The sequence below is a fragment of the Telmatherina bonti genome, assembly GCF_933228915.1.
Source record: "Telmatherina bonti genome assembly, chromosome: 20".
Taxonomy (NCBI): domain Eukaryota; kingdom Metazoa; phylum Chordata; class Actinopteri; order Atheriniformes; family Telmatherinidae; genus Telmatherina; species Telmatherina bonti.
In genome coordinates, this window is record NC_136618.1 from 16,691,205 (window position 1) to 16,718,632 (window position 27,428).

Here is a 27,428-nt window from a genome sequence, read left to right on the forward strand (position 1 = left end):
CTAACAGAAACTGACTGAAATGGAGTAAGACAGACAGGTTATTCAAAGTATCCATAGCCCTCAGATTGCCATCTTCCCACCATCTCTTTGAAGGAGGGACAGACTTTGCTTGATTGTCAATAAACAAATACACATTCGTTGTGTCTTTGGGTGTGGATGGTCACACTATCTGATTTCAGAGGGTTAGTTGGGTTTATAAATAAGCTTCTCTAATGATGAACAATACCAGCCCTGTTAATTGAGTAGTATAAGTTTTTAGACTTTGTACAAGTTACCATGCAAAAATACAAAGCTTGTTTCCAGTCCAATAGTTGCTTGAAGTGTTGAATCCTCCTGGGTACAATGCTCATTATCTTTCCCTGTTGAAGTTTATCATCTAAGGGGGTGGCTTAAGAGGTCACAGTAACCTGAAAAAACAATGCCTCCCTTCAATTTTAGTTGGCGTAGTATTTATTTGTATGTTGGAGACAACCTCTGGAAAGAGAACTGCACTATTTCTGAAGTGCTCTAATGAAGGAACTTAGTGTTATGATATAAATTTGTGACACCTCCATACTGCATCTTTTGTATGTGTAGCATTCTTTTCTCATATGTGTCGGAGCTGCTATGCACATGCAAAAGTGTATATAAAATTAAGTGTATTCGTTGCCTTTAATATATCCTTATGATTAGTTCTTCATTTAGAGAGTTGTAAGTATTTACAGTAAAAAGTGAGATAACAGGGGAGGAAAACCAGAGCTGGATCATTGGGGAGGTTATTTGGTTAGGTAATCTTCTAGATAAATGTTGTAAAAGCATTACATATAACTTCACAGACATTCACCAGAGGACACTGACAGGTCTTTGTGGTACAATCCGATTCTTTGTCAAAATTTGACAGTCATTAAACCAGAATTAGTATGGACTTGTGTGAAAGAGCCAGAGTCTGCTCTCTGATTGGACATTTTAATTTGTCATGATCTAATCACAGAAGTGTAAAGACGGAGCCAAAAAATCACCTTCTGGAACTTCAGTCTTGCATGCAGGTTTTTACGTTGAAACTGAAAAGATTTTTGCAGAAGGATCTCTATTTTTCTTAAATACAAATCTTATTTTTTACAACATTGCAAATCTTTTTCTACACCTTCTCAAATTTGAATTTTTCAGGCAGATTTTTCTTTATTTTAAAATCTTTTTTATTTACATGTTTAAAAAGCTTTATTTAGAAACTTTGAAATTATTTGCAAACATTTATTTACAGCTAAAAAAAAATCTATATGGTCTTCTATAGAACCCATAGCCGACACTGACAGATTTAAACTGGCTTAAGTCAACCAAGTCAACCACATTAATGGAGCAAACTTTGTGGAGTTCTGTTTCACTAGACCTGCCCACTTATGTGTTTTTTAATTGTTCACAATGGAGATATTGATCATTTCGGTCACTCTCTAACTGTATAATTGGCAACTAATATGGTTTAATTCTGTTTCATACACTCACATTATGGTCAGATCCTTTCCAGACCAGCAAAAATGTAAATGCTGTTTTTTGTTTTGCAACTGTTTAAGATGATGCCGTATATAAACAGCACAATCTTCTGTAAGTTTCTACTCAAGATATTGCCTCTTTAAGTTGGTTTAAAAAATGAAAAATTTAAAATAAAAGACATGCTGTCAGGGTTTTCTGTCACTCTGTCAAATTAAGTAAATTGAAAGAACTTCATTTTCTCATTTCTTAGTAATGGTTTCTTTTGTATGTGTGTGAAGCAACCCCTGATATTGAGATGCAAATTTCTTTATTCTTAAAAAAAATCTTTCCTCTGCTAGTATTTAATCAAACTAAAAGACAACCACCAATATGCTTTAAACAATCACATTTTTTAATATATAGAGATCCTATTCGTCAATATAATAATTAAAAAAAGATAATTACTTTCTCTCAAACTTTGTAATTTTGCATAATTATATATTTGTTTTTAGATTTCTCTTTTAACTGTTTAAACAGCCACTGCTGCAGCATTTGTTACCTGACTGTGGCTAAACATTTCTGCATATATGCTCAGGGGAACCTTGAACTATAGCTGTAAGCTGTGCTTTCACACAGAACTCAAAAACATCACCTGCGTGTACAACCTTCTTCTTAGAGTTTGGCAGGGAAGCCGCAGGGAACCTGGATCATTATAAAAATGAACAAATGCTCCTCTGTGCTAATCTCCTCTCCTCCTGACCATGACTTTTTAAAGACTTGACCAGACCTTCGGAGATATGAAGCGTAGAAGTTGTGGGCGGCTGTCGTCGCAAGCCTTGAATGTTCGTGCTTTAACAGGATAGTAAAAACTTCACTCATTTGTCTAGCAGTAAAACTTTCAAAAACGTTTCATATTCCTGAATTTAGTAACCTTTGATTTCTGTGCAGCTGAGGCACACCTGGTAAAGACTTGCAGGCATTGTTAGGGGACAAAAAGCTAAATCAACTAGGAGTTGGCAGCAGTGGGTAACTTTTTAATGTCACTTTTACTTGCCAGGGTGCAGTAAAATGTTCATGACATTGAATGATTTTTCTATATTCCACGGCTATTCCACGGTTGAAGAGGAGTCTTATTCATGTGCATGTGTGTAGTTTAGTTCGCGTCCTTAAAAGTTAGAAAATGATGCAGTTACGCTACAGGCAGATGGATGAAAACAATAGTTTTCCTTAATAAACGAAGTGAAAAAAAACATCACACAACAAAAAACACTATTCTGAATATGCTGCACTATGTATTTGTGGGAATCTCCTGAGTATTTTTGGAAATTAACATTTCCACATAGTAATTTCTACAAAGGTGTGATGGGGCTCTGTGATGTTAATAAGATGATGGCAACGTTGGTACTTTGTTGAGGCGGTTTACTCCCCCAGTGCAGCGATTATATACAGTGAAACACCCAAAATATGTACACTATTTACAACGTTGTCCACGCTAAATCCACTAATTGCCAGTTTGACTGAATCCATCCAACCTTCTCCCCATACTACTCAGCTCAGAATGAGCTGCTTATAAACCTGAAGCTCCTCCCTTCACAGGAAGCTTCCCAATTAGCATTAATAAACATGAATTTCTTAACCATACATTTGTCTACATAATTAGTCATGGATAAAAATTTACCATAAAACATACATTGAAACAATGTCGACATCACAACGCTAAGCAATGTACAATGGAAACAAACTCAATAACACGCCGTAATGTGGCGTTTCCGGGCATCCCGCAATGCGGCGTTCCTCTGCGTCATGAGCGCGACTCTCCTGTTAGACCGATTTCCTCAGGCGTCTGGGAGATAACAGTCCGGTAAGTTACCGTGTACATGTGACAGGATGAAGTAATGTCGGTCCGCGGAGCAATTGACAAAGCCGCTTTGTCACAAAAGGAAAATTGAGAGAGTAGGTGGTGTCTGCCTGATTTCTCCTTTTTAGACTCAGTACACTTAAGACACTTAAGCTGCTTGTAACCCCAAAGATTGACTGGTATTCAGATAATGAGTAGTGGAGTAGTTAGCATGGCGGGGTCACTGCTCCCTCCCAAATCACAATTAAGCCTTTTCAGTCCTTGGGGGACTATTTAGAAGTTAGACAGAAACGTCTGGGTTTTTGCCTTTTATACTCTTTTCTTTTTTTTTTTTTTTTCTTCCCCTCCTACTCTGACAGTGCCATACATAATATCATAATGATCTTCTCTACTGATTCTTCCTGAAAAATGTGATAAATTAATTACACTGGAGACCAATAAGATGGCAGAGGAATCTATCTTGTTGATGATTTCTGTTTTATCTTGTTATATGTTTAGTGATCTATTATTTGTATTCATCTTTGAAAATTTTAATGCAAAGCAAAATATTCATCACATATACTAAAGAAGGAGGGGGCTTTAAAAGGAAAGTGTAAATGGAGGCTGTTGTACGTTTAAGTAATTGGATTTTAACTCTGAAATCTTTTTGGCACAAAGGGGCTTTATACTGTGATTTACTTATTTAGGCATTTGATTGATGCACTATCTTTCTTGTGAACTTAATAAAGTAAATGTAAGTTTTTGGCTCCAACAGAAATATAGGGTGTTAACCATATATGTGCCATGACTTTTACAAGGGCTGTACAATATCAGGAATACATGCAACATGAAATAACGGTGTTTAAAATAGCGATGGTGATCTGCCTTAAAGAAAATTTCATTTCGCTTTGATGTTTTTCTTCATACATTGCTCCTTTCGCAAAACTCTCATGCACAGGCATCTGCTGTAGTTTAAAGCTTTTGCCATTATAACGTTATGAAAACATATAATGGTGTTATTTTAGCTAATAGGAATTATGTGGTCAGCAGCACAGCATGCAAGCAGATCACATACGAAGTCTAAAGATAAATGGAAAATTGATAGCAGTGGCAAAAGATGGAAGCTATTCCTTTACCAACTATTGATGAATTGTAAGGAGAACTGTGTTTTATATTGAGGTGTCGGTTATTAAACTCAGTTTCTGTCAGAGGAGGCAAAGGGTTACATTAATGCACTGATTTCTAACTAATATGGAAAAATAGAATAACTTTACAATAGACAACAGAATTCACATTGATGATGGCATTGCAAGATAGCCTAATGGCCCTTTTCCATTAGCACCCACTAAGCCCTTCCCAATTTTAGCCGACACCGCACAATATTAAATTTTTCTATTGCAAAGGCGACCTCATTGTGGGTGGGGTAGTAAGGCAGTTTGTAAGTATTGTGAAGGCAATTGCGACACACACAGAGGTGTTGAGGTGATGTTTTACCTGATCCCTCGGTCTGTGGCAAGTAATCAGGAAAAGAGTCCATGAACAGAGCCAGAGGATGCTGCTGGTCGAAAAGCCATTGTGCTGCTGATACTACCCAAAGTTGTGATGAAGGGTCGTGCTCATAACTTATCCTATGACATCAAATTCTGGCCAATGGTAGCCAGCAAACTATACATGTTGCATTTTCAGTCCGACTCCACACTGACTGAACCCCAATGGACCAGGTGCTATAAATTAGTCTTCGCAGCCCAAGACGTTCTTGATGGAAACACCTACTAACCAGGAAGAGCGGGCTCAGTTGGTGCTAGTGGAAAAGGGCTATAACACACAAAAGAGCTGCTGGATTTCTCAACAGCTCCTTTTGGATGTGCTGCGGCTTAGATTAGACTCGTGTCCCTATCTCGTGCTTGGTATGCCTGTTTGGCGTGTCTCTGCATCTACATTTTCATTGCATCCATCATCACAATGCTCACTCCATGTTAGAGCTGCAACTATCGAGTACTTTTGTAATCGGGTACTCTGTCGATTATTTTTGCCTGCCGTCACACGCTGCATGCAAAACATGTGCTTTGACTCTGCGTGTGTGCAGGAGAGACAGATGAGGGATGGATTACAAGACAGTTAACGTGCGTTAGCAGCAGACACCTCGCCATGCATTGTCACTGCTGACTAATATCACAGGTTATAACACTGTACATTTTAACAGCCGCTGCTGCTGTTGATATAAATCGCGAAGCTGAATCTCTGCATGGAGCGGGGATGTGGGGGTGTTTTCATTTCAGGTGCTGCAACATTGAGACCTGCTTTACAGCACAAACACTGCACTACATTTTCTGCCCTTTTCAGTGTGAAATGGTCCCACACTTGCAACTTTTTCGGTCTTTTCCTCCTCTCTTCTTCATTCTCTGCCATTAGAGACCAAAGCAACAAGAATCTTCAGACAGAAAGCGAGTTACCTGAGTAATCGTTGCAGACCTACTCCATGTGCTCTATTGCTGCTATTAGCCTCTACATGGAGCATGCAGGCAGTCAGGACATTAAGGCCACATTCACATCAGCCTTTTTAATTTGAATCCGAGTCCATTTGCTCAAGGAAAGTCCACTTCGTTTGGGGAGCTGTAAATCCGCCAAAAAATTTCGGATTCGGATTCTGACCAAAGAAGACTCAGTCCACCTACAAATTCAGGCCTCGGCTTGTTTCAAGCGGACCAAATACAGGAAGTGAACTACAAAAAAAGTCACTTCCTGCATTTAACGTAGCATTTTTTTCTTAGAAAATAAATTTGTATGGAAAAGTTCTATCCTTGTTTCTTCACAGCCACACCAGCAGCCCTGTCATTGCAATAAGAGGTGTGGATTTTTTCTATTCTAAGATGTAGCTTGATGCACATATAAAAGATTCTGCTTTTGCAACAAAATTATAATTTTCAATCTGTAGTTAATAACTTTTTAATTCATCAAACGCCAACAGAATTATAAAAGTTTTAATATCCTTCAATCACTAATTCTATGCTAAACTTGTGGAAAATAAATTGGCAAATAATTAATATGCTTTCAAATTAGTTCTCAAATGCTTTCAGTCTTTAATAGCTAGTGGTTTACGGCCTTGTTAATACCTCCACATTGTTTAGCTTCTGAAACTATTCTAGCTGTAGTCTAAACTCTTGTTTATACTTGTTGACTAAAACTTGTTGAATTGCCATTATGTGTGATTTGTGGACTTCTTTGGTAGCTGGCTTGTGTACATCACATTGCTATTATAGTACTGAAAAGAGTAAATCTGACATTAGTAGTGGAAATATGCAGCTTTTGGAGTGGACGTTGTTTGATTTGCTGAAATAAATGGAACTTTGTCCTAATCTGACTGATGTTTGTTGTGTATTGATACCAAATATCTGAACATTAACAGGTTCATTCTAAGGAGTTCATGAGTCATTTCAGATTCACAGCTCTACTAACCATTTGAACTATCACTGATTATTGTCAATTCATCTGTCATATGAGTCTGTGTTATTTGATATCATGTACATGATGTTTATAGTGTATGCAGTAGTTGCAGTGATTGACAGAATTCGGAAATGGGGAGATGGAGGCCATTCAACTAATATCCCCAAACTTTATGCTAAAGTGACACTTTTTGAATAAGCTGGCATTCAGAGCATTAGGCTAGCAGGGGTCCACAGTTTTCCTTTGAGAGTTCGCAGGTTCATTCCTATTTATGAGTAATATCCCCATGTTTTTCATTAAATATAAAGTGTATGACAAATGTGTGGCGCTTACTAAAAGTTGGCTTTGAAATAACGCAAATGAAAAGTATTTTATTAGAAACAATACTATTAAGTCTAGCGAATTAGGTTTCACTTTAAAAGCTACTTAGCCTAGCTTGTTTGCTTGCACTTTTTGGTTGCTGAAGAGGAGTGAGGGGGGCTCATTTAGGATGACATCCTAGCAACCTAAATGTGCATTATAAAAAAATAGTTAATTGTAAAAGCTTGAAAGGCTGACTGCATCCGAGTAAAGTTTCACTTCGTTGGTTTGCCTTTAAAGGCTGCCAGAAGAGAGCAGTTACGATGAGAAAAGGTCAGTCTGGCTGGATGATTTGAAGATGCTGCAGTTAACATTATAAATGCTACATTTATCCTCAGTTAACTTGCTATTTATCTGCAGCTGGTGCAGCGCGGTATAAAGACAACTCAGTTTCATAGAACCGAAAGCGCTGTTTGTTATATTAAAGCAGCAAAAAGCCAAATCATTTGTCCAGAGTGATATTATTAAAATAGAAACCATTTCAATAACTATACCAACAGCTGAGTAATCAAGGCCTCATGGAGGCAAAGTGCTTTGGGACTTTTTGGCTTGAAAATGAGAGCCTTGATTTAGCCATGGGAGTGAGAGTAGTGATTAGACAAGGGCTTATGCAAGTGAAAAGGGGGCAGGGGGATTTTATGGAATGTATGCACTCGCGATTAGTTGGCCTCAACAGCCTCCGACATTGTTGTCTTCTTCCCCACCAAATTTAATTACTGCTGTGGATCTTTTCCTTTCATCTCGGACAATGACAATGACTGGTCTGATATCTGTCAGGCTCTTCTTGGAGGGAGCAACGGTCTTGCATTTATATATTTGTCAGTCATTAACATAAAAATCATCTTTGTTCATCCAGTTTTGGCTCCTGGCTGTGGTCATCATTATGTTTGTGCACATAATCTTCTAAACTGTTCTCAAAATGTTGTTACTGTATTAATTGTTATAAAAAAAAAAGAGGTTATCATATACTTAGCTTAACAAAAACTTTGCTTTTTAACCCTTAAATCTTAATAAAGCAACCTGTTTCCAAGGCTATCTCAATTGGTTCCTGACTCCTTGACTGATTTAGCCCATATTTCCCATCACTTTTGGTCTTTTGTCTCTTCTTATCTCTGAGAATCATGTTTTGTCAGAGGCCCAGGTCTGAAAATGGTCACTGTGACCGCTGTTATTTAAAAGTAAGAAATATTAGATACTAAACTGAATTTTACCAAATTGCTACGTATGATTTTTGTTAATGTGAACCACGGGCTCCATGCCACATGCAGATGGGCTCCAAACTCTTTGAAATGGTAATAGTGGTGCAGAAGGCGGGATGCTATTTATCTGTCTGGCTTCCTCTCACAGGTGATGGAAACTGAGTCAGTGAATCACCTCTAACCTCTCTTGTGTCTGCGTGTATGGGCAGAGATTATTGCTGGAAAGAGATTTGCATGATCATATTGCAGATTTTTGACCAAACCAAAGGGCAGGAAACAATTAGTATGCATTGAAATAATTTCCATATTTCTCATTTCTGTCCACCCCTCTTAAGTTTTTCCCTGCTTTCTGTGCTACTGGGGATTAGAAAGTGTCACAGAAAGGTCTCTAAATGAGACTTGGCATACTGCCCTCCTTGCGATAGAAGCCTTGTAATACGAGAACATATGTTAATGTTCTGCACAGACAAAAATTATAAAGCTGATGAAAGACAGGTATACAAAACAGATTTTCATTCAGCGGCTACCATGGTTCTCGTCTCTGCTTTCTGTCTCTGTCTTCTTTTTCCCCTCCCAGTGAGCTGTTTTTATGCTGCTGATCTTATGACGTGTTGCAGAGCTTCTCTTGGGGGCCGTCTGTTTATCTCGCGCCCTCCTACCAGTTTAGCATCCATGTTCAGCCTCTATTGTGTCTTAATTGTTGAAATGCTAAAGCCCTCATGAGATTTATACTGTGTGTGTGTACATGCAGTGAATGTGCGTGCTGTGTCTGTGCATGTTTGACTGTGGTACAGAGTTGAATATCTTGTTGGCACAATAATTGGTTTTTGAATTAGAGTTGATCTAACAGCTTCAGTCAGCAAAAATATTTGGCCAGGTGAGAGGTACCTGTCCCAGACCTGTCATTGCAAAGCTCGACCTGCTGCGCACACTGCTGTGGCGTTATCTGAATCAAGATTAGGCTGAGTTAAGGTTTGGAGAAAGTCCAGCAAAGAAATGAGGGTTCTTTAACCCCACTATAGACCAATATATTAATATGGTAAACTAAGGAGCAAAAAGATATCTACCTAATTATTGACTTGTCTACTGTATTAAATGTTTTTCTCTGGTTGCTTATGCTTTTGCATAGAATACAAATCATTTCCCATCTTTCTTTCCCACCAGATCCATAAATGCTCTTTACTCCCTAGGAGTAAAAATATCTATATATCATCTGCAAAAACTAGTAAGATTCAGGAAACAATTTTTTCCTTGATTATCAAGCACACATTAACAAAATAATGCTATGGATGCAGCATGTGTTAACATGCAATGAGCTCTACCTCATGTCTTCCCACAGCTATAGATAGAAGAGTAGAACAATTTCAGTTTACCTGGATCTTAAGGAATTAAAGACATAAATCCCTACCAACTGTAAAAGTATTGTGCAGTGCCAGTGAATAGTGGTTTGTTGGGCAAAATGATATTAACTCTTTTACCTCAATAAGCTCTCCAAAACCTTTGTAGCACACTTCCCAGTTGTAATGGCCACACCAAAAGACAAATGTAAATCAACGCTAAGCTAACTAGACATGAACTGGTATATATGTGCTATTGTTGTCATTTTCAATGCATGCACATTGCTTTAAGTATTGGTCAGTATGCACAGAGGAGGATGTGAAGTCACTGTTTCCCTTAAGCTCATTTGCTATGTCCCTCGCTTTGGAAAGTTTATTAAAATTCATGGTTTCTCTTTGCACTAGCAAGGAGGCGCAACAGAATAAAACATTTCCTTTGCAAACTGTTATTTGACATGTTCTTAGCTGGAAAAAATATGTTTATTTTAGTTCTAAGCAGAGTTCCATCAGTGTGCATTTCTTTTTATTTAGTACCACCTGCTGTAACGTCTTTTCTGTCGCTGACAATAGACTGTTATTGACCCTCATACAATGGACTGCTTCATCACATCCCACTCTAAAAATCTCACTGGCCCATTAAGACCTAATGTTGAAATATTAAAGTATTGTAAGGACATTTTTCTGACATAAATTATGTCTTCTTTCACGTCAGTGACATATGCATGTATTGAAGGTTACTTATGGCATGATATTTGCTTAAAGTGCTGTTGCACAACACGCATTCCTTGAACCTAAACACGCCCGAGAAGGGCATGGGGCCTGCAATTCCAGCATTAATGGCCCTGGCAAGTTGTATCCACAGTGGACACTCCCAGCAGGTTTCTGTGCTGCTGCTTGGGTGAGGAATGCTTTGTAACTGGTTGGGTGGTGCCCAGTAAGAGGGATACTCAAGTTAGTTTGCAAGCAGCAGTGCGAAATTAAGCTTTTTTTTTTTTTAATTATTTTTTTATACAATGCATTTAGTGTTATTTATGACAAAATATGCTGTTTAATTTTTCTCATAGATGTTTTGTCAAAAAAATTGTGTGGCCACTGGCCATACCCTTCAGCACAGATAATATACTCTTATCTTTGCCAATATTTCTGTTTTCTGGAGGGAGTTAAACAGTTTCCATTCACTTGAAACTTGCAAACTGCACAAAAGAGTGTAACCTTTCACATTTATAAAGAACCATATTTAATCAGTCTTAATTAATTCAGGAAATTTTTAACTGCTAATACTGCTACAATCCAGCTTCTTACCTTTGGCTCAGAGTTCCCAAATGCTACCCATGCTGATTCATCAGCATTATCTATTATAGCTGCCTATGTGCATCCTGAGCGGCTGGCTACATCATTGTGCAGTTGATATCTAAGCCATGATCAGCTTTTGCTATAGCATGGTGTAAGCGTGATTGAAGAGGATCACTGATAAGCCCCTTTTAAACACATATTATATAAAGCTTGACAGAAACTTGTCGCAGCTCACTGTTAGCTTCAGCGATTGAGCGTGATGTTGCAGTTTTTTTTTTTAGCTCCCGATTAGACTGCTTATCTCAGTCACCTGAAGTTGTGAAGTTGTCATGCTTGCATTTGTCAGATTAATGTTATCCTTCTCATCAGATTTTAGTGGTTCTTGCATGTGTGCACAGCCTGCAGTCTTTTTACAGTACAATAATCTTTCGCTTTTTCTATAAATGTCCAGTTGCATGGTTGTGCGATGTAAACATTACACATTGAATGTTTTGTGTGAGCTGACTTCGTGCAGAGCTGCTGAGGCTTGTCCCCCCAGACGCTGTCATCATCTCATGTATTTTTCACAGACGGCGTTGTTGTGCAGGGTTCATATATCAGACTTTGTTTGTACTTAGGGACTTGAGCTATTATGTTTGCTTTAATAAGTCTGCCTCTAAAGTTGTGATATACAAGGATTGAAATGATCGGAGAAAGGACCCAAAAGCAGCACAAGAGATCTGGGCAGATTAACAGTTTTTATTTCAGCCACTTGGTGAGGTTCGGTGCTGGAGTTGAACTCTGGTTCCCAATGAGTAGAGCAGAGCAGGGCAGAGTAACTTTCCTCTGGGCCGACAGAGTGGACACCTAGCACGACAAGGTGAGTGAAGATCCACAACTCACGGTTGGGGGTCCTCCAGGACAGAAACCCAGTAACCACTGGGGAGCAGGCTCCAAGGGCAAGGCAGGAAGCGGAAGTCGGGGACAGATCAGGTCGGTAATGGGCAGGCAATTGCGGTCGGAGTGCTGGAAGGTCAGGCATGAGAGCAATGAACTGATTAGGGGTGTGGCAAGCAGCAATGCTGGAGGAAGCAAGGCTGATTGTGACAAGGATATTTGTGCAATGTTGTCTTCACTATACACAGACTTGCAGTAATATATGTGGTTATTAGTGAGACTTGTTTTTGTAATGAATCAAGCTGTAATGCTTGGCAGTATGGGCTCAGCAACTTGTATGGGTGTCATGGTGGACTGGAAGTTTTTTATGAAAGTCAGGAAGTATTTATTTTCCCTGTTAACACCACAGGTGCTAACAAACACTTACCCAGTAGGGAAGTACCTGATTAAAGTTTGTGTGATTATTTTGCTCCCTTACAAGTGTTTAGAAATCTCCCTTTTACTTTTGGCAGGTTCAGACTGATTAAGGTTGGGCTGACCCATGGGAAAAAAATGGGAAAAGTCAGATTTTTTAAATTTTATTTCTTATATGAGGTCTTTATTTTGTCCTTTTACAAAAATAGAACATTTACCATTTATTACCATCTGATATGTCAGAATTGTTACAGTGTAATCTTCTGTTTCCTGGTATCTATTGAGGCGCAGTAGACAAGTATCCGTTTGCTCAAATTCCAGTTGAACTCAGTTTTTGCCATGAAGTGATACAAAATGCTTCAAACTATATGTAAAAAAAAATGTCTCGTTGGACTTCATAGGGTTAAGGTATATGAGCAAAGGTATCTCTGGGCTGAATGATGAGTCATGATTGAGAGATTAGATGCATGAATGTTGCCGCTTAATCCAATTACTATCAGCAGCTCATCTTCAGAAGTAGTCCTATGCTGTAATACACCATATTCAAAGGAAATTTCTCCATATAGTTGACCCACTTGTCTCTTGATGATGAAAGAAAGGCTTAAAATGACTGTCTCCAAGGGGTTATTTGCTCATTTAACATCTTACTGTCATATCCTGTTAGGATCTGGGTCAAAGTCAGGGTAAAGGGGGAAAGTACAGTCAAAAATGAGAAAAATGTCGGAGGTGATTCAAGGCATCATGGGCTTAACTTACCAAGATATGTTGAAATATGGTTTGAGCTGCATTACACACTAAACAGTTCTGGAATACAAAATGTCATTGACATTGGTGTTTTCTTTTGACATCCCAACCAAAAAGCAGGATTTAAGCATCACAACCTTTTAGAGTGTGTTTCTTAAGTGGCCTATTAGAACATCTTTCGTCCATTTCCCAACTGCAGAAGCCTGGACTCAACAATGAAAACACAGGATAACAATAGACATTTTCTACACGGTTTTCTAGCACAAATGATCTAGATTCAAGATTTTCTGTGACTCAGTTGAGACAACCAGACTGACTTCATCTTGCTTTTATTTTGCAAATGTAAAATAAAATGTCTCAGAACATTTCTGAGCATGTTTTTTTAAGTTTCCATCTTATTCACTGATAAGATTATTATTGAGATTGGTAAGCAACTCTGTATCCACATCCCTGCTGCCCTGTACAACAGCATTGTGCGCAAGGTTTCGTACACTTAAGTGAAGTGATGCCTTTGCTGTTTCTCCATTGGTTATATTTAAGATTTATGAAAATCTGTCACAGAACAATGTCTATCTGAGGTGATCAATATTTACTGTAGCTGATTGCTTCCAGGTGGGTTTCCACAGAACAAACAACAAAAACTTATGGAAACATTGACTTGATTGTTTCATTTTAAGGTCTGTATTTTTTTTTTTTTATTCTTGAGTCTCCCCTGGAATATCTTTGTATTGATTTTTTTTTTTTTTTTTTTTTTTTTTTTTAATCTAGTTTTTTTTTTTTTTAAACCAAACATTTATTTAATCTCTATTTTTATTTTCCTTATGAAACTGGGTGCAAACTTGTTTATGTAACTAAGATTCAGCAAGACAAGTATAGACAGGAATCCATTATCTGACGCCACAAGAAGTTTATTGGTAACTTTCACCAGAGCCATTTCTGTGCTGTGATGTGCTCTGAACCCTGACTGAAACTCCTCATACAGATTATTTCTGTGCAAATAGCCTCATAGTTGAGCTGAAACAGTTTTTTTCCATCAGTAATTTTAGAAATAAGGAGGAGATTGGTTCTGAACATCTAACACTCAAGAGTGCTTTTTTCAGGCTTTTATTCCATCCACTTGAACAGCATGAAGTATGTAGCCTGTCAAAATACATTGATCCAAATCCAATGCAGAAGTGTTTGTTCAGGGAAACACTTTCTTAAACAGTCAGGCTGGGATGGACTTTAAAATACAAAGTTTGGTAAGTTTCCAAACCTTTTGGGTCACAACCCCACTTTTTTTTTCTATTTGATAAAAGTGAACATTGTTAATCTGAAGATTATTTTATCATTTTAAAAAATATTTATTTTAATTTATTTTAGTTTACTATTTAATAGTTTATTATTGTTTTGAAAGTTTTTAAATATGTATGTTCTTGAGTTCTACTTATATTTCATACTGGCCTTAGAATAAAGATAATACACACTATATGATCGTGATTTTTCCTTAAGGGGTAAAAATGATCAATGTTGTTATGCATATTGATAAAAACGTACCATAAACTAATACTATTGTATCAACAGGAGAAAGTTTGACCATCCCTTGATCTGAGTTCTGAAAAAAATCTATCAGTAACTCTTGAGTAGGGCCAGGTGGATTATACACAGACAAATAACACCAAGAGGTTGTGAATTTCCACATTGGGTGGGTGTAACTGAGTGTCAGGCATTCCAGAATACATAACTAATATTAGTTTGGTGTGGAGGATGCAACGGCTAGAATGAAGCTAGTAAACGTAGCAATACAACAGAAAAGGAAGTTCTGCCATATGACTTCCTTCTTATGACTTTGTGAAGTGCTGTTAATAAAGTGAAAGGGATGGGAGACATGCAAATGCATTCCTTGTGCTCTGTGATCCTTGGACTTTGCTATTGCACTGTGTGTTGGCAAATCCAATAATTACTGTCAAACAAACCTTTTCTTCTATTTACACTGTGCTGTAATCAATCATTATCATTGAAAATCCAATGTCTTCATGTCCATTATTAGTATTAGTGAGCTAGAAATGTATGGCTGGTTCAGAAAGCAATGCTGAAGGTGCAAACTAACAATTAGTCAACTTTTTCTTCCATTTTACACCTTTAGTGTCACATAGTCCAAATTAATGTTGAAGGTGAGTTGTAATCGTTACAAAGATTATTTGGCAGTGCCTGTAGAACACCCACTTCTGCACCTTTTTATTGTTTTTCAGTCATATCTCTTGTCTTTTACCTGTTCAGTTTCCATGAAAACTGAAGCTTCCTTTATACTGACTGAATCATGACATATTTCGAATGTGCTGACGACCCTCTGTCCTACTGTTACAGTGGTGCATTTAAACTTGTTTACGTGTTTGATTTAACCATCTTAGGTTACAAATTTGGCACATATACCTGATATGTTGAAATATTTCAATGTCTCAACAACACTTTTTTTTAAAAAAAAAAATTATTGAAAGCACTTAAAAATATATCACAATGTGATTAATATTGTAGTTACTTATAGTTTTCAGTATTTGGTTATGTGCATCACTTTGTTTTAGCAGTGCTTGTTCTAAAGTGCTTTAAGGATAAAGTTTGTATAGTTTGGGAAATGTGGAACCAATAGATTAATAAGTAAGGCCTTGTTTTGGTATTCTTTTACCTTTTGGAAAGTGATGATCTGGTGTAAGTTAGACCAGTCAACATACACAGTCACTCAACATCAGCAGACAGAAGATATCATGCATAACAAATCCCACATCATTTGGAATACCCACAGTTAAATGGTGATTAATTAAAATTAATTAATTAAATTAAAAATTAATTAAAATGATTAGAATAGTTTGTCACTCTGTGCTAATTGATTTCATGATTTTATCACAAACAAAACCATTTTTCTTTATATTATCAACTTTTGGAACCAATTGCATGTTTAGTCATTTTATGTCATAGGTTTTTTAATGGTTTCAAGCTTTTGGAGAAATTTAAAGAGATCAGTTACAACTTTTGTATTATTTTACTTAACTATAAGGAATCCAAAGCTTTTTTCCCCCTACACCTTTTATCATCTTTTCTTTAATTTTTTGGAGTATTTTGTGATGTATGGGTTGCAGCACAGAACTGGGAGATAAATAACCTGAGTAAAATTCCTTTTCAGTCTGTCTGCAGAAAATGACTTGATAAGTTGACAAGATGATTCATGTTTGATTTGGATCTGCAGGAACACAGAGCAGTTTCACAAAAGTCTTTAAGGCTCACTCTGATGGTTTTTGATTTGATGTATATGGAAGTACCTGACGTATTCAAATCAAAAATGGCAGTCCAGTTCCACCTTTCTTCTTCCTCTTATGAGTTGCACAATAAGACTTGGTTGATACCAACTTTAATTTAAATCCACAGTGTCAGGTGCTACATATTCTCGCCAAATAGCTTTTCTTTGAAAGGACTCTTAACCTTGAAGCCTTGAAATAATTGAGGCGTCATGGCATGACTGGGGTTTTTCCCGACTGCTGTGGGCAGGTGCAATTCACTGAGGACGTTGCTAATTGTAACGGTGCTCTTTAAAAGCTTCAAGTGCCAATCTTCCTCCCTTTTTTTTTTGCCTTCGCTTGCTCTATTTCTGTCTCCTTTCATTCTTATCTCTCCCTGAGTGCATCTGTATTTTTTTCTGCTCTTCTATGTCTGAGCTCAGTAAGTTCATACAACTGCTTTCATGCTTGGAAATTTGTGAAATAAACACTAATGTTGGTCTGGCTCAGGGATGTGGCTCAGAGAGAAGAATGATTACTTGTATTTATTTATTTTTTTGGGAGTGTGCAGCAGCTGAGGCTATACATTAACCAGGCTCCCTTCAGCTTGTTGTTGGGATGTAAACAAACTGTCACCTTGACAACAGAAAGCGTTCAAGCAGAAAAGAAAATGCACAGCACCCACATCACCTTAAAAACGATCAAAATATCTTCTTTTGCTTCAAAGGTATCCAGCGGGTCATTATAGAAATGATAGAGGTGTCTGAGCAGCATCTTTCTAACTGAGGTTGTGCATTCTGAAGGATTTTATCGAGACAAATTCCCTGGGAGCCATTTCTCATAAATAGGTCAGATTCTTTCTGCTGCCTGTGCCTCTGCTCCATACATGTTCAGCTTCTAACGGTGACTTTTTGCTGAGTGAGAAACTGCAGGATTAACATTCCCAGAGACCTGCACTTGACTAACTTAACACATTCTCTCCTTCTTCTTTCTCTTTCAGAGGAAATCAAGGAGGAATCAGAAAAATTAAGGTAAGCCATTGATCAAATATGTAACAATCTGAGAGCGAGGGTCATTTTATAGGTTTTGTTTCTTTGTGCATGTCGAGGCTCTGTAAAATTCATGGCTCAGTCGGAGGCCTCTCCATTGCTTTCTCCTGTGTTCCGGCTAGTAAAGGGTATTAGAACGCTGTGTGTGTTTTGTGTGCTCGTGCATGCACACAGCCTCCAGTGTGTTTTTGTTTGTCTCTCCGCCTGGCCCATTCCCAACAGCCCCTTTTGCTTTCTCATTAATGGATTTCCTCATGAAGCCATGCCCGTCGTTGAACTTGTTTTTGACTGTTTGGGTTTATTCGTGGCGTGCTCTTGAACGGGCTGCCAAGTAACGCCGGCTTTGGAATGTGACATAGGATGAGAACCACCTCTCCTTTCTCTCTCCCACCCTTTCTTCTCTCTGTCCACTCATTTTTATATCATAATGCGTTTTTGTACCGCACCATTTCCCCTCTCAAATGCAGTGCCTCTCATAATTTCTCTCCCATTTCCAGAATTTGATACACCAGTCCCCACGTTATATTCGAAATTTCACCGTTCTGGTTTGGATTTTGAGGTCAAAGATGGATGTCAAGACTGTCTGCAGCCACACCCAGCTTGTTAAAATGCTGCTTCTTTTGGTTTCACCTCAGATTCACCACTGCTCCCTCTTATTTTTCTTATTAAAGATTTAAAAGTCTGATTTCTTCATTCATGAATACAAATACACTTTTAGTTAGTCTGCAGCCTTATATAAATAGCTTCCCTTTGTGCATTTGTGGTTACATGCAAGGTTGTAGATTAAAAAAAAAAAGACTTCCCTGAAATCAAAAAATGTTGCAAAACATTTACCACAATGTGTTTCATGTCATTGTTTAAAATCCTACGTCAATGCAATCAATGTCCTGTTTATTTTAAATCAAAGTAAGTGATTTGTTCTGTTGATGAATGAACCACATGAGAATCGACACAACCCTTTTCTGCAAAAGATACACTGCAAGCGAAATACAACCTTGACATTTCAAGGTTGTAATTCTCTACATATTTGTAGAGACAGAGAAGGGAATATTATTCACGGTGTAGACAATTCAGTCACTCAGCTGTTGATCTACTGAACAGGCTGGAAAATGACAATGTTAAGCTATACAAAGCAGTGAAAGGCGCACACTTAGATGCTTGTCTTTGGGTCTTCAACATATAACGTTTTTTTTTTTGTTTTTTTTTGTAAATACTTGCCTAGATGTCAGAATTATCACATGGGCAGAATTAGAAATTTCTCATTTCTCTGATCATTTAAATGTGCAACACGGTAAGATTTAAGAGAAGTCTTATAAGGATATTGCGAAATGAACCATTTACAAAAACATTTACAGCAGGGCAACTCCGGCCCTCGAGAGCCGCAGTCCTGCAAGTGTAAGCAGTTTCCTCGTTGCAACACACCTGACACCGATCAGACTTAATAAGCAGACTTGTGTTTGCAAGTTACCCATTGACTTGTGTCAAGTGTGTTGTTCTAGAGAAACTCCCAAGACTTGCAGGGCTGCAGCCCTCAAGGACTGGAGTTACCCACCCCTCATTCAGAGCTTAAAGTAGTTCATAGATTTCTCTACTTGTGGCTTGTTTTCGCCTGAGTGTGAATGCAACCAGGGCTAAGGTCTCCAGAATGATGTAAAGTGGGCCGATAAAGAGGTTTGGGTCTTGGTTAGGTTTCAGGGTGAATGATCAACTTTCAGCCTTAGTGTTTAACCTTTAATGTTTGTGTGTTTTGTTCATTTACCTCTGTACAGTAGTCTTCTGCCACACAAATCCCATACGGTTGTTTTCATTTGGACCACCTGTGATGGCAGCATGGAGGTGTGGGTTCAGGCTTACTGACTGACTGAAACCCAGTTTTCTAAGGTTTATGCTTTATAAGTAGGATTAATCTGACATTGGGCTGATAAGGGAACCGAGAAGGCCAGGTGACGTTAAGCACAGAAACGTAATCGCTGAGGGAGTAGAGATGGAGTCAGGCCAGGCAAGTGAGCTGACACAGTTGCTACTTTTTGCTGAATCACAGCTCCATTTTTAAGATTTAGGATGGGGGAAAAAAAAAAACTTTTTTGAATTTGTTTCTTCTAATACTCTCTCCTCTTGTTTTTAAGGTTCTTTTATTTGTTCTCTCTTTCTGCTCAGATCCCTGTTTTTCCTCCCTTTGTCTCTTTCTTTACAACCTCTTGATCTATTCCTAACTCGTGCTGCTTGATGCCTGTTTCCTCTTCTAATTTCATCACCCCCCGCCCCCTTAATAATATTCCCCCACTTCTCTTCCTTTATGAGGCACTTCAGCGAGGTCGCCATTCTCATCTTTTATTTCTCTCTATGATTATGCTTCATACTCTGTGAGGTCGTCCCTCTAAAACAGCTGAAGTCATCCTTTTTCATTGCCAAGACATAAACAATGCCACCCCCTCCTTTGCTATCTGTCTGCCTCCCGCCCTCCCTCCCTCTCTGGCTTCCTCCCACCCTTTCTCTGTTTTTCTCTTATTTCAGCCAGTGCAGTCTGGGTGTGGTAGTAGTGCTTGGGGAAGCTGCGAAGACATGGATGCAGAGAGCGACGGTGCATATTTTATGTCTGTGTCTCTGGTCTTTTTTTCTACCAAAAAAAAAAAAATTGCTTTATCATTTGATGTACTATTCATTGGCCAGCAGATGCTTTGTCAGCATGAACACATGGCAAAGTCTGAGCCCGAATAACAAACCTCTGGGATTACTGCTCTCTCTCTGTAGGAGAAATCAAGTGAGAATTCGAAGCAGTCAGGCACTAAATTAAATTCAGTAGAATAAGGAATTTGTTACTCTGCATTTTTCCTGAGCAGAAGGCAGAGGGAGACACTTTTTCTGTGTTTAAAGTGTTTTAATGTCCTGTTCCAGCTGTGGAACAAGACGAGGTTGTTCAGTGTCAGATATCCACTTTCTATTTCTTACTTTTCATGCACTGTTAGTCGTGTCTGGATGTCAAGGGAAGCGTGAGTGTGTCAGAATGATTCTTGAATCCTTCGTTTCCCCAGTTTGACAGGCTGGACCAAGGGATCGCAGCGCTCGTCTCATAGTATATATCTTTTTGTATTGTTTCCCACTAGTCCACCCACTGGAGATGGCAAATCGGGCTCCAGCACTTTACCGCCAATCAAATCAAAGACCAACTTCATTGAAGCCGACAAGTACTTCTTGCCATTTGAGCTGGCATGTCAGTCCAAATGTCCCCGCATCGTCATCACCTCACTCGACTGTTTACAGGTCAGTGGCAGGACATGTCAGACTGCAGAACTCCAACTCTTTATATGACTGGTCCGATATGGAAAATCCTTTGAAATATTTTTGGACATATTTGCCGAGTCTTACTGAGTAGATTTTTTTTTTTTTTTTTAAGTGAATTTAGTTGTTTTGCAACTTGCTCCAGCAGTAAAGGTCAACAGGTCACGCGTTACAAGCATTACAAATTGCTTGTATGTGTTTAAATGTCTCCGCATGCAGAAGCTGATAGCGTATGGCCACCTGACGGGCAGCGCTCCGGACAGCACAGCTCCGGGCAAGAAGCTCATCGACAGAATCATCGAAACCATCTGTGCTTGCTTCCAAGGACCGCAGACTGATGAGGGTGTGCAGCTACAGATCATCAAGGTGCGCTGCTCTCCTTGTCCTCCGAATCATCTTAGTTCTTTATACATGCACTTAAGATACTGTTTACGATTCATGTCACATCACAGCGATGTACGTTACATTTTTAGTGTCATTTTCAAAGAATAACCAGAGTAATAATCGTGAGAAGTTCTTCATCAGGATATGAAGTCATCAGGTTGGGTCCCATCAGGTAGATGCTTCAGGTTTACTTTTCTTGCAGGAGGAATAAACAAAAATATTCATTTATTCTACACTGAGGTGGAAGTGGCTTAGGTGGCGAAGCTGCTTGTCTTGTGACCTGATGGTTTGCGGTTCGAGTCCTGCTCCCCATACCCTGCAGCAGCCGTGAGGGGGACTCGATTGTTTTCTGAGGGCTGGTCTCAAGCCTGAATAAATACAGAGAGTTGTGTCAGGAAGGGCATCGGGCTTAAACATGTGCCAATTCACCCATGCTTTGATTTGCTGTGGCGACCCCTTCAGAGGGTCAAGCCAAAGGGGTCACACATTCATTTATTCTACACACCAGTAAAGCTGGGGTAGGTAATGTTGGGTAGCTAGCAAGATATGAAAGTAGCAACCTGTTGAAATGAACAAAAGCCTTTCGGAGTGGAAGAAAGCATTTTCATATCTGATTGTGACAACAAAAAAAAACTGCTTGCTGTACTAATAATGTCACAAATCGTGACATTAAAAAAAAAAAAAAAAAACTAATCTGAGGAACTCCAACACAAGAAAAGAAAAAAGCTTGGAGCCAAAGATTTGTAAGTTAGTTGTATCATTGGAGCTCTGAGTCATAAAGAATAAGGTAGAAATGCAGAATGCACTTTGCAATACTGAAAGGAGAAGCAAGCAATGGTTTAAAGTAAATAAAATCGACAACATTTTGAGGGTGAGAAGGACTAAGATGAGTAGTCTATAAACTGAGTTCTGCAGAACCAGGCAGATCATTTCGCATCTCTCTCTCCCTCTTTCCCTCCAGGCTCTGTTGACAGCCGTGACCTCTCAGCACATAGAAATCCATGAGGGTACAGTGCTGCAGGCTGTCCGGACTTGTTACAACATCTACCTGGCAAGCAAAAACCTCATCAACCAGACCACAGCCAAAGCAACGCTCACGCAGATGCTAAACGTCATCTTTGCACGAATGGAAAACCAAGCAGTATGTCCAAACCTCTAAAAACACTCAAACACACAGTTATGTTTATGTGAACACAGACATTAGAGGCAGCTCCTGTCTTCAGCCACTGTCTGAGGAAACTCTGCACTTCTCAAAAATTAATTTTACTTTAAATCAGTAGCTTTTAAGCATAAAACAAAAGTGCAATTTAAAGAAATGCCACAACAGTTTGGCACAACTATTTTAGTAGGGAATCCGCCTTGGGTCATAGCATAATGGCATTAAAACCTTTGGGAAAGCTTTCTATTGATTTATTAAACCATTTTCTTACATTTAATTAAAGTCTACAGTTTGCTTTGTGTCCAGAAGGACATTTTAAATGTTGCCTTTTAAAAAGAAAAAAAGAAAAAAAAAGCTTGCTCTAATCATCTTTTTCTTTTTGAATGACACTTTTCCCCTCCTCACCTGCCTCCCTCCCTACCTTTTGGACACATAGCTTACAAATCACAAGCTATCTTGGTCTCTGGCCTCCAGAAAGCGTGACCGCCAGGTAAAGCGTGCAGGACTGCCGTGACATTGCCTGATCAGACTTCTTCAGCTCTTCTCTCTGTATCTGTGTTTGCGCATTAAGCTTTTACCTCATCCATTCATGCACTCATCCGTTCTCTTTTTTTTTTTTTTTTTTTTTTTTTTTGCGCTCCTACACTGCACAGGAGCACATATGCTGTGTTGTTATTCCACCATGTGCTTGCTGTGGCTTTTCTTGACTTGCTTACAAATCATCTTGCTTTCCTGCAACACCTCGGTTTATAACCACACCCCGGGCGTGGTAAATGTGTATAAATGTCTTGTGTCTCTTGCAGGACAATGAGCAACTAGTAATTAGCCAGATGCAGATTGAGAAATTAAAGGCAGCAGTTGGGGTAGAGATAAGAGAGACAAGGCAGTCTTTGAGGCAGAGTCTTGTTGTCGTGTTGTCACTGTAGTGCTGCACTGCTGCACCAGGAGATCAAATTTCTGGATTTGTGTGAAGATGTGTCTTCCTGGCTGCAGCTCAGCATGATAGAATCATTCATGTACATGCACGCACACACAGACACACACACACACACACACACACACACACAACGCAGCCTTCACTATCCGACTGAGGTGGCATTTAAATAATGAGCTTAGTTTGTTTGCGCTGCCTCACCTGTCCCCTCTAGTTGAGGTGCGTTTGTCTGGTCCTATTATTGCTCGTATTCAATGCTAATCATTCCATTCAGGCAGTATCATCCAGTTTACTTGATTACATGCAGATGTGACTACAGCAGCAGCTTATTTAATTAGAATTGAGCAGCTTTTGATGGAAGTGTGCTTTGCAAAACAAGGCTTAATTGGTTTGATAAAAGGGATTAGTTGACATGCAATTCATGAAATGAAACATGAAATAGAAAATGCCATGAAACAGATTGTCAAATTGTGTCCTGCAGTTAAAAGAAAAAGAAAATTGATTCTGCTTTTAAGAGCTGAAAGAAATGTTAAAGCAAATTTATATTTGCCATCCATCATTTTGCTCCTGGCAAATTTGCACTCTTGATTACAGCTTTCTCAAATCCCCAGTGTTTTGTGTATGTCACATAGTTTATACTCTCATTTGTAGTTCATGTCCCTCCCTCTTTCTGAGTCATTCAAATATACTTTTATAATTTGATTTTAACCTTTGCTAATCTACAAATGCACTGGAATTGCAAATGCACCATAGGCTTTGATTAATTTACACTGGCTGATAAAAAATTCCCACTGCTTGTTATTGTTTTCTCTAGTTTGGAGCCTGTGTTGGTGTTTGCTGTGAAACGGTGATGTGTCTATCTGTGCAGATGATTATTTTCACACTGAGATAAAAAGTTGAACTTATATTTCCTTCTAGAAACCAATTGTTAAGCCATTAAAGAGGCAGTCCAAGAAATGAAATATTACCAAATTCACCAGCAATTAAAAAGAAAAGAAAAAAAGGATCCTAACTGTGTGCAAATGTCTTGTGACCCACTTATGGCTCGTGATTTATCGAGCTCAAGCGTGCCAACTCTTTCCATCGCTCCCCTCTTTGTGGAGGAGACGTAACATGCGTCACCCCTGACACATCAGCCAGGGCATGGCTGTACAAGCCATTTTCCACCAGAAATGCTTTCTGCCACCAGCAGACTAAAATAGACCCCAACACACACCAACCAGCATGAACTGATTCCACAAAGTGTCTCATTCCCTGTTTCAATAGCATGTCCTACTTCTCAGTACATATTCATGTACATTTCCATACAGCCTCGCAGCTGACACGTTAGATGTCTTAAAGATCTGTTTTAAAGCTCTGCCGTCGGCTCTGTGCGTCGACAGGGAAGGCAGTCAGGTTGATCAAACTTGTAAATGCTGATGAATTTCTTTACATGTTGCTAACACATGTTTTTGTTGTTTTTTTTTCAAATTTTATTTCTGTGTGTGTGTGTGTGTGTGTGTGTGTGTGTGTGTGTGTGTTTTGCATGTGCCTGCTCACTGTGAATGTTTTTCCTGTCATGTCTCTGGAAATCTTTTTTTTTTTTTTTTTTTTTTCCTTCTTTTGGTTTGTGTGCATGTACCACTCCCCCCTCAGCTGCAGGAAGTAAAACAGCTGGAAAGAGAGCGGCACCGGCAGCACTCCCCAGTCACCCAGCACACTGAGCCAGACTCCCCCCAGCTCCAGACTCACATTCACCCACCAGCCAAGGCTCTGACCCAGGAGGCCAACGGGCCTGTCAGCCCTCCAACTCCCAGCATCACCATTCCATCCACCCCATCCACCCCTTCAACGCCGGCTCCAGAATCCAGCAAGAGGCCTGTTTCTGGGGAGCAGGAGGAGGAGGAGCAGGGAGAGCAGGCGCCCGTCTATGAGAACCCCGACCCAGAGAACGGTTCTGAATTCTTTGTAGCTGAAAATGAACAGACTGAGGCAGACCAAGCTACTGCAGCAGCACAGAGTAAGAAACTTTCCTTTCTTAATGGTGAAACTCTAAAATAATTTTTTATTATTAACTCCTTTGAATATAATTAAAAGGTCACTTTGCAGTTTAAAATGAAATTTCTCGCACATATTTATTTCACAACCTGTAAATGATAAGAAAACAAACATTCTTGCAACTTAATCCTTATTTAAAATGCTAAGTATGCAGTTTATCGCATTAATTCCTAAGCGTCACAGTGTATTCCTCCCGCTTGATGATTGGTGCAAGAAGAACCAGCATTTGCCTTTTGTAAATGTTTATTTAGCATTACAAGCATGCTATTTATTGGATTCTGCTAGTTTTAGTTGTACATGAGTGATCATGTGTGCACTGAAGCTGGATGTGTGTTTTTTCAGATGCAGCAGCCCAGCATCATGAAGGAGCAGGTGAGGAAGAGGAGGAAGAGACTCCAAACTATGAAGAGAAAGCCCAGGAAATAGTCCAGAGTATTCTGCAAGAGGTGGTCAATACTGTGGCAGGAGGTGAGGATTTGCTATTAATTTACTCTTTGTTTAAAGCAGTGGCTACTTGCACTTAGAAACAGGTGGTTGGGTGTTTGAAAATTATGGAGCTTAACCAACTACTCTGGTGCTGTTTGTTGAGGAAGGTCCCTAAAGCACATTTCAGTTTGCTCACAGCTCTGCTGAAAGATCCTACAGTTCTTACATCCCCACAAAATACCTACAAATCGGAACCTGCTTTGTGTGCTACACTTAAGTTATGCAAAACTAACTTTAGCTTTATTGGTGTGACACCAGGGGAGCGACCAAAGGTAGCGACAGGCAAAATTCATCGCCACCCAGGTGACAACCAACACACGGGATATGACAAACAGCAGCGACAGCTACAATATCACACATAACACTCTCAGATCGCTTGTCTCCAAGAAATGTGATTGGTTATGATATTGAAGAGGATTTAGGGATCCTTACTGCAGTGTGTGACAGGTGAAGCCTCAAGAATGATGAGTTGGAAGATTTGGCTCGATTAGACAGAAATCTTACTGTTAACTCTCTTTTACATAAGAAAAAAACCCAAAAACGCTGGGTTCACCCTATTTTAAAAACAGTGAAGCACCCTGGTGAGTATCGTCATTTGATGGCAGATCTCGAGGCCGATCCAGAAAAATTCATGTTCTACTTAATCAGTCAATGAAACCCTCACTGATTGGTTGTAGCGCCACCCGTGTGGACGTCTACGGGAACGAGACGCTTGGCTCTGTTGCTTGGCTGACGGAGGACATTGATTTTCACTGCATCTCCCCAGTTTTATAGGAATTAGTGGTGCAGTAGGGTTAGTGCAGCTAAATAACCGGCTACGCAAACCATTTCTCCTTGCATTTTCCTTCTAATTCTTTCCTTAAAGGGGCTCTATTATGCTATTTCTAGTTTTCTGAGCTTTCTAGTTTTCCAGCACTCTCTTTGATTGGTTTCCATGGCGGCAGAAACGATTGGTTTTAGAAAGTTTTTTCCACTCAGAAATTTTAGCAACGTCCCCGGGGGAGGGACTCAGTGATTGGTCATCTTTCTAAGTTGTGTACGTTCACGAGAAGAAAGTCACACCCACCTTCACTGCTCCGTACAAGTACTCCTAGCAGTTGACCAATCAGATGCAGCCTGCAGGCAGGACATAGAGCGGAGCTTTCTCTGTTCGCTTGTTTCTGGCAGAGGCTGATCTGAGAGGATCAATAATAATGCTCAATAATGAAAAATGCTTCATTGTTTCTTGACCTTCTGGACTTTAATATTAAAATAAATTAGACTAAAATGTGCATAATAAAGCCACTTTAAACACTGGTGGGGAAAATGTTTCATGCAAGTTCAACCACTAATGCTGACAAACTGTCGTGTCTAACTAAAAGCCTCCTTTAATAAATCAGCTCCTAGGACAGTAGGATCTCTATCTTTAGGTCATGTCAGGCTCTCTTCACTTCCCTCACAAACTGACAGAAAGAAAGCTCAACTCTTTCTCTGCATGCAGAAGTTACAAATCCATTTTTTTTCTTCCATCTGGCAGGAAAAAAGCTTTATCAGCTTGTCCACTCAAAATAAATGGGACTTGGCCTTCTTTATGAAACATGTTTTTACCCTCAGGCAGAGGTTTGATAAACAAGCTTTAGGAGTACGACTGAGCAGACTGCATTCTAGTATCCTCTCATATTGTATCATCAGAGTTCTTTTAGATGTTGTTAAACATGCTGCTGACTCACGGTAATCCCATGTTTTTGTACAAAATCTAAAGGTTTCTTTCTTTTTTCCTTTTGAAATAAAATAAATACATTTTTAAAGAAAAGATCAAAAGGCTTTCTCAAATTTAAGACTCAAGGGTGTGAAGTTGCTGTAATAGTCACACAATAGACAATATTTTGTTGAAGATTTTTAAAAGTGTTTAAGCCTCCATTG

General features: G+C 39.1%; 1 protein-coding gene across 2 annotated transcripts in view; it reads left to right on the forward strand.

Annotated features, from left to right (window-relative positions):
• The window catches only part of arfgef1 (ADP-ribosylation factor guanine nucleotide-exchange factor 1 (brefeldin A-inhibited)), a 53,785-nt gene that overhangs the window by 2,531 nt on the left and 23,826 nt on the right, over positions 1-27,428 (forward strand). Inside the window, exons 2-8 of one of the 2 annotated variants that reach the window (XM_079260045.1) lie at positions 17,199-17,229; positions 20,352-20,508; positions 20,746-20,892; positions 21,872-22,051; positions 22,506-22,559; positions 24,639-25,002; positions 25,383-25,508. In XM_079260045.1, the coding sequence (XP_079116171.1) occupies positions 17,199-17,229; positions 20,352-20,508; positions 20,746-20,892; positions 21,872-22,051; positions 22,506-22,559; positions 24,639-25,002; positions 25,383-25,508 (1,059 nt within the window). The remainder of the gene's footprint in view (positions 1-17,198; positions 17,230-20,351; positions 20,509-20,745; positions 20,893-21,871; positions 22,052-22,505; positions 22,560-24,638; positions 25,003-25,382; positions 25,509-27,428) is intronic. The other variant, XM_079260046.1, reaches the window with a different exon arrangement.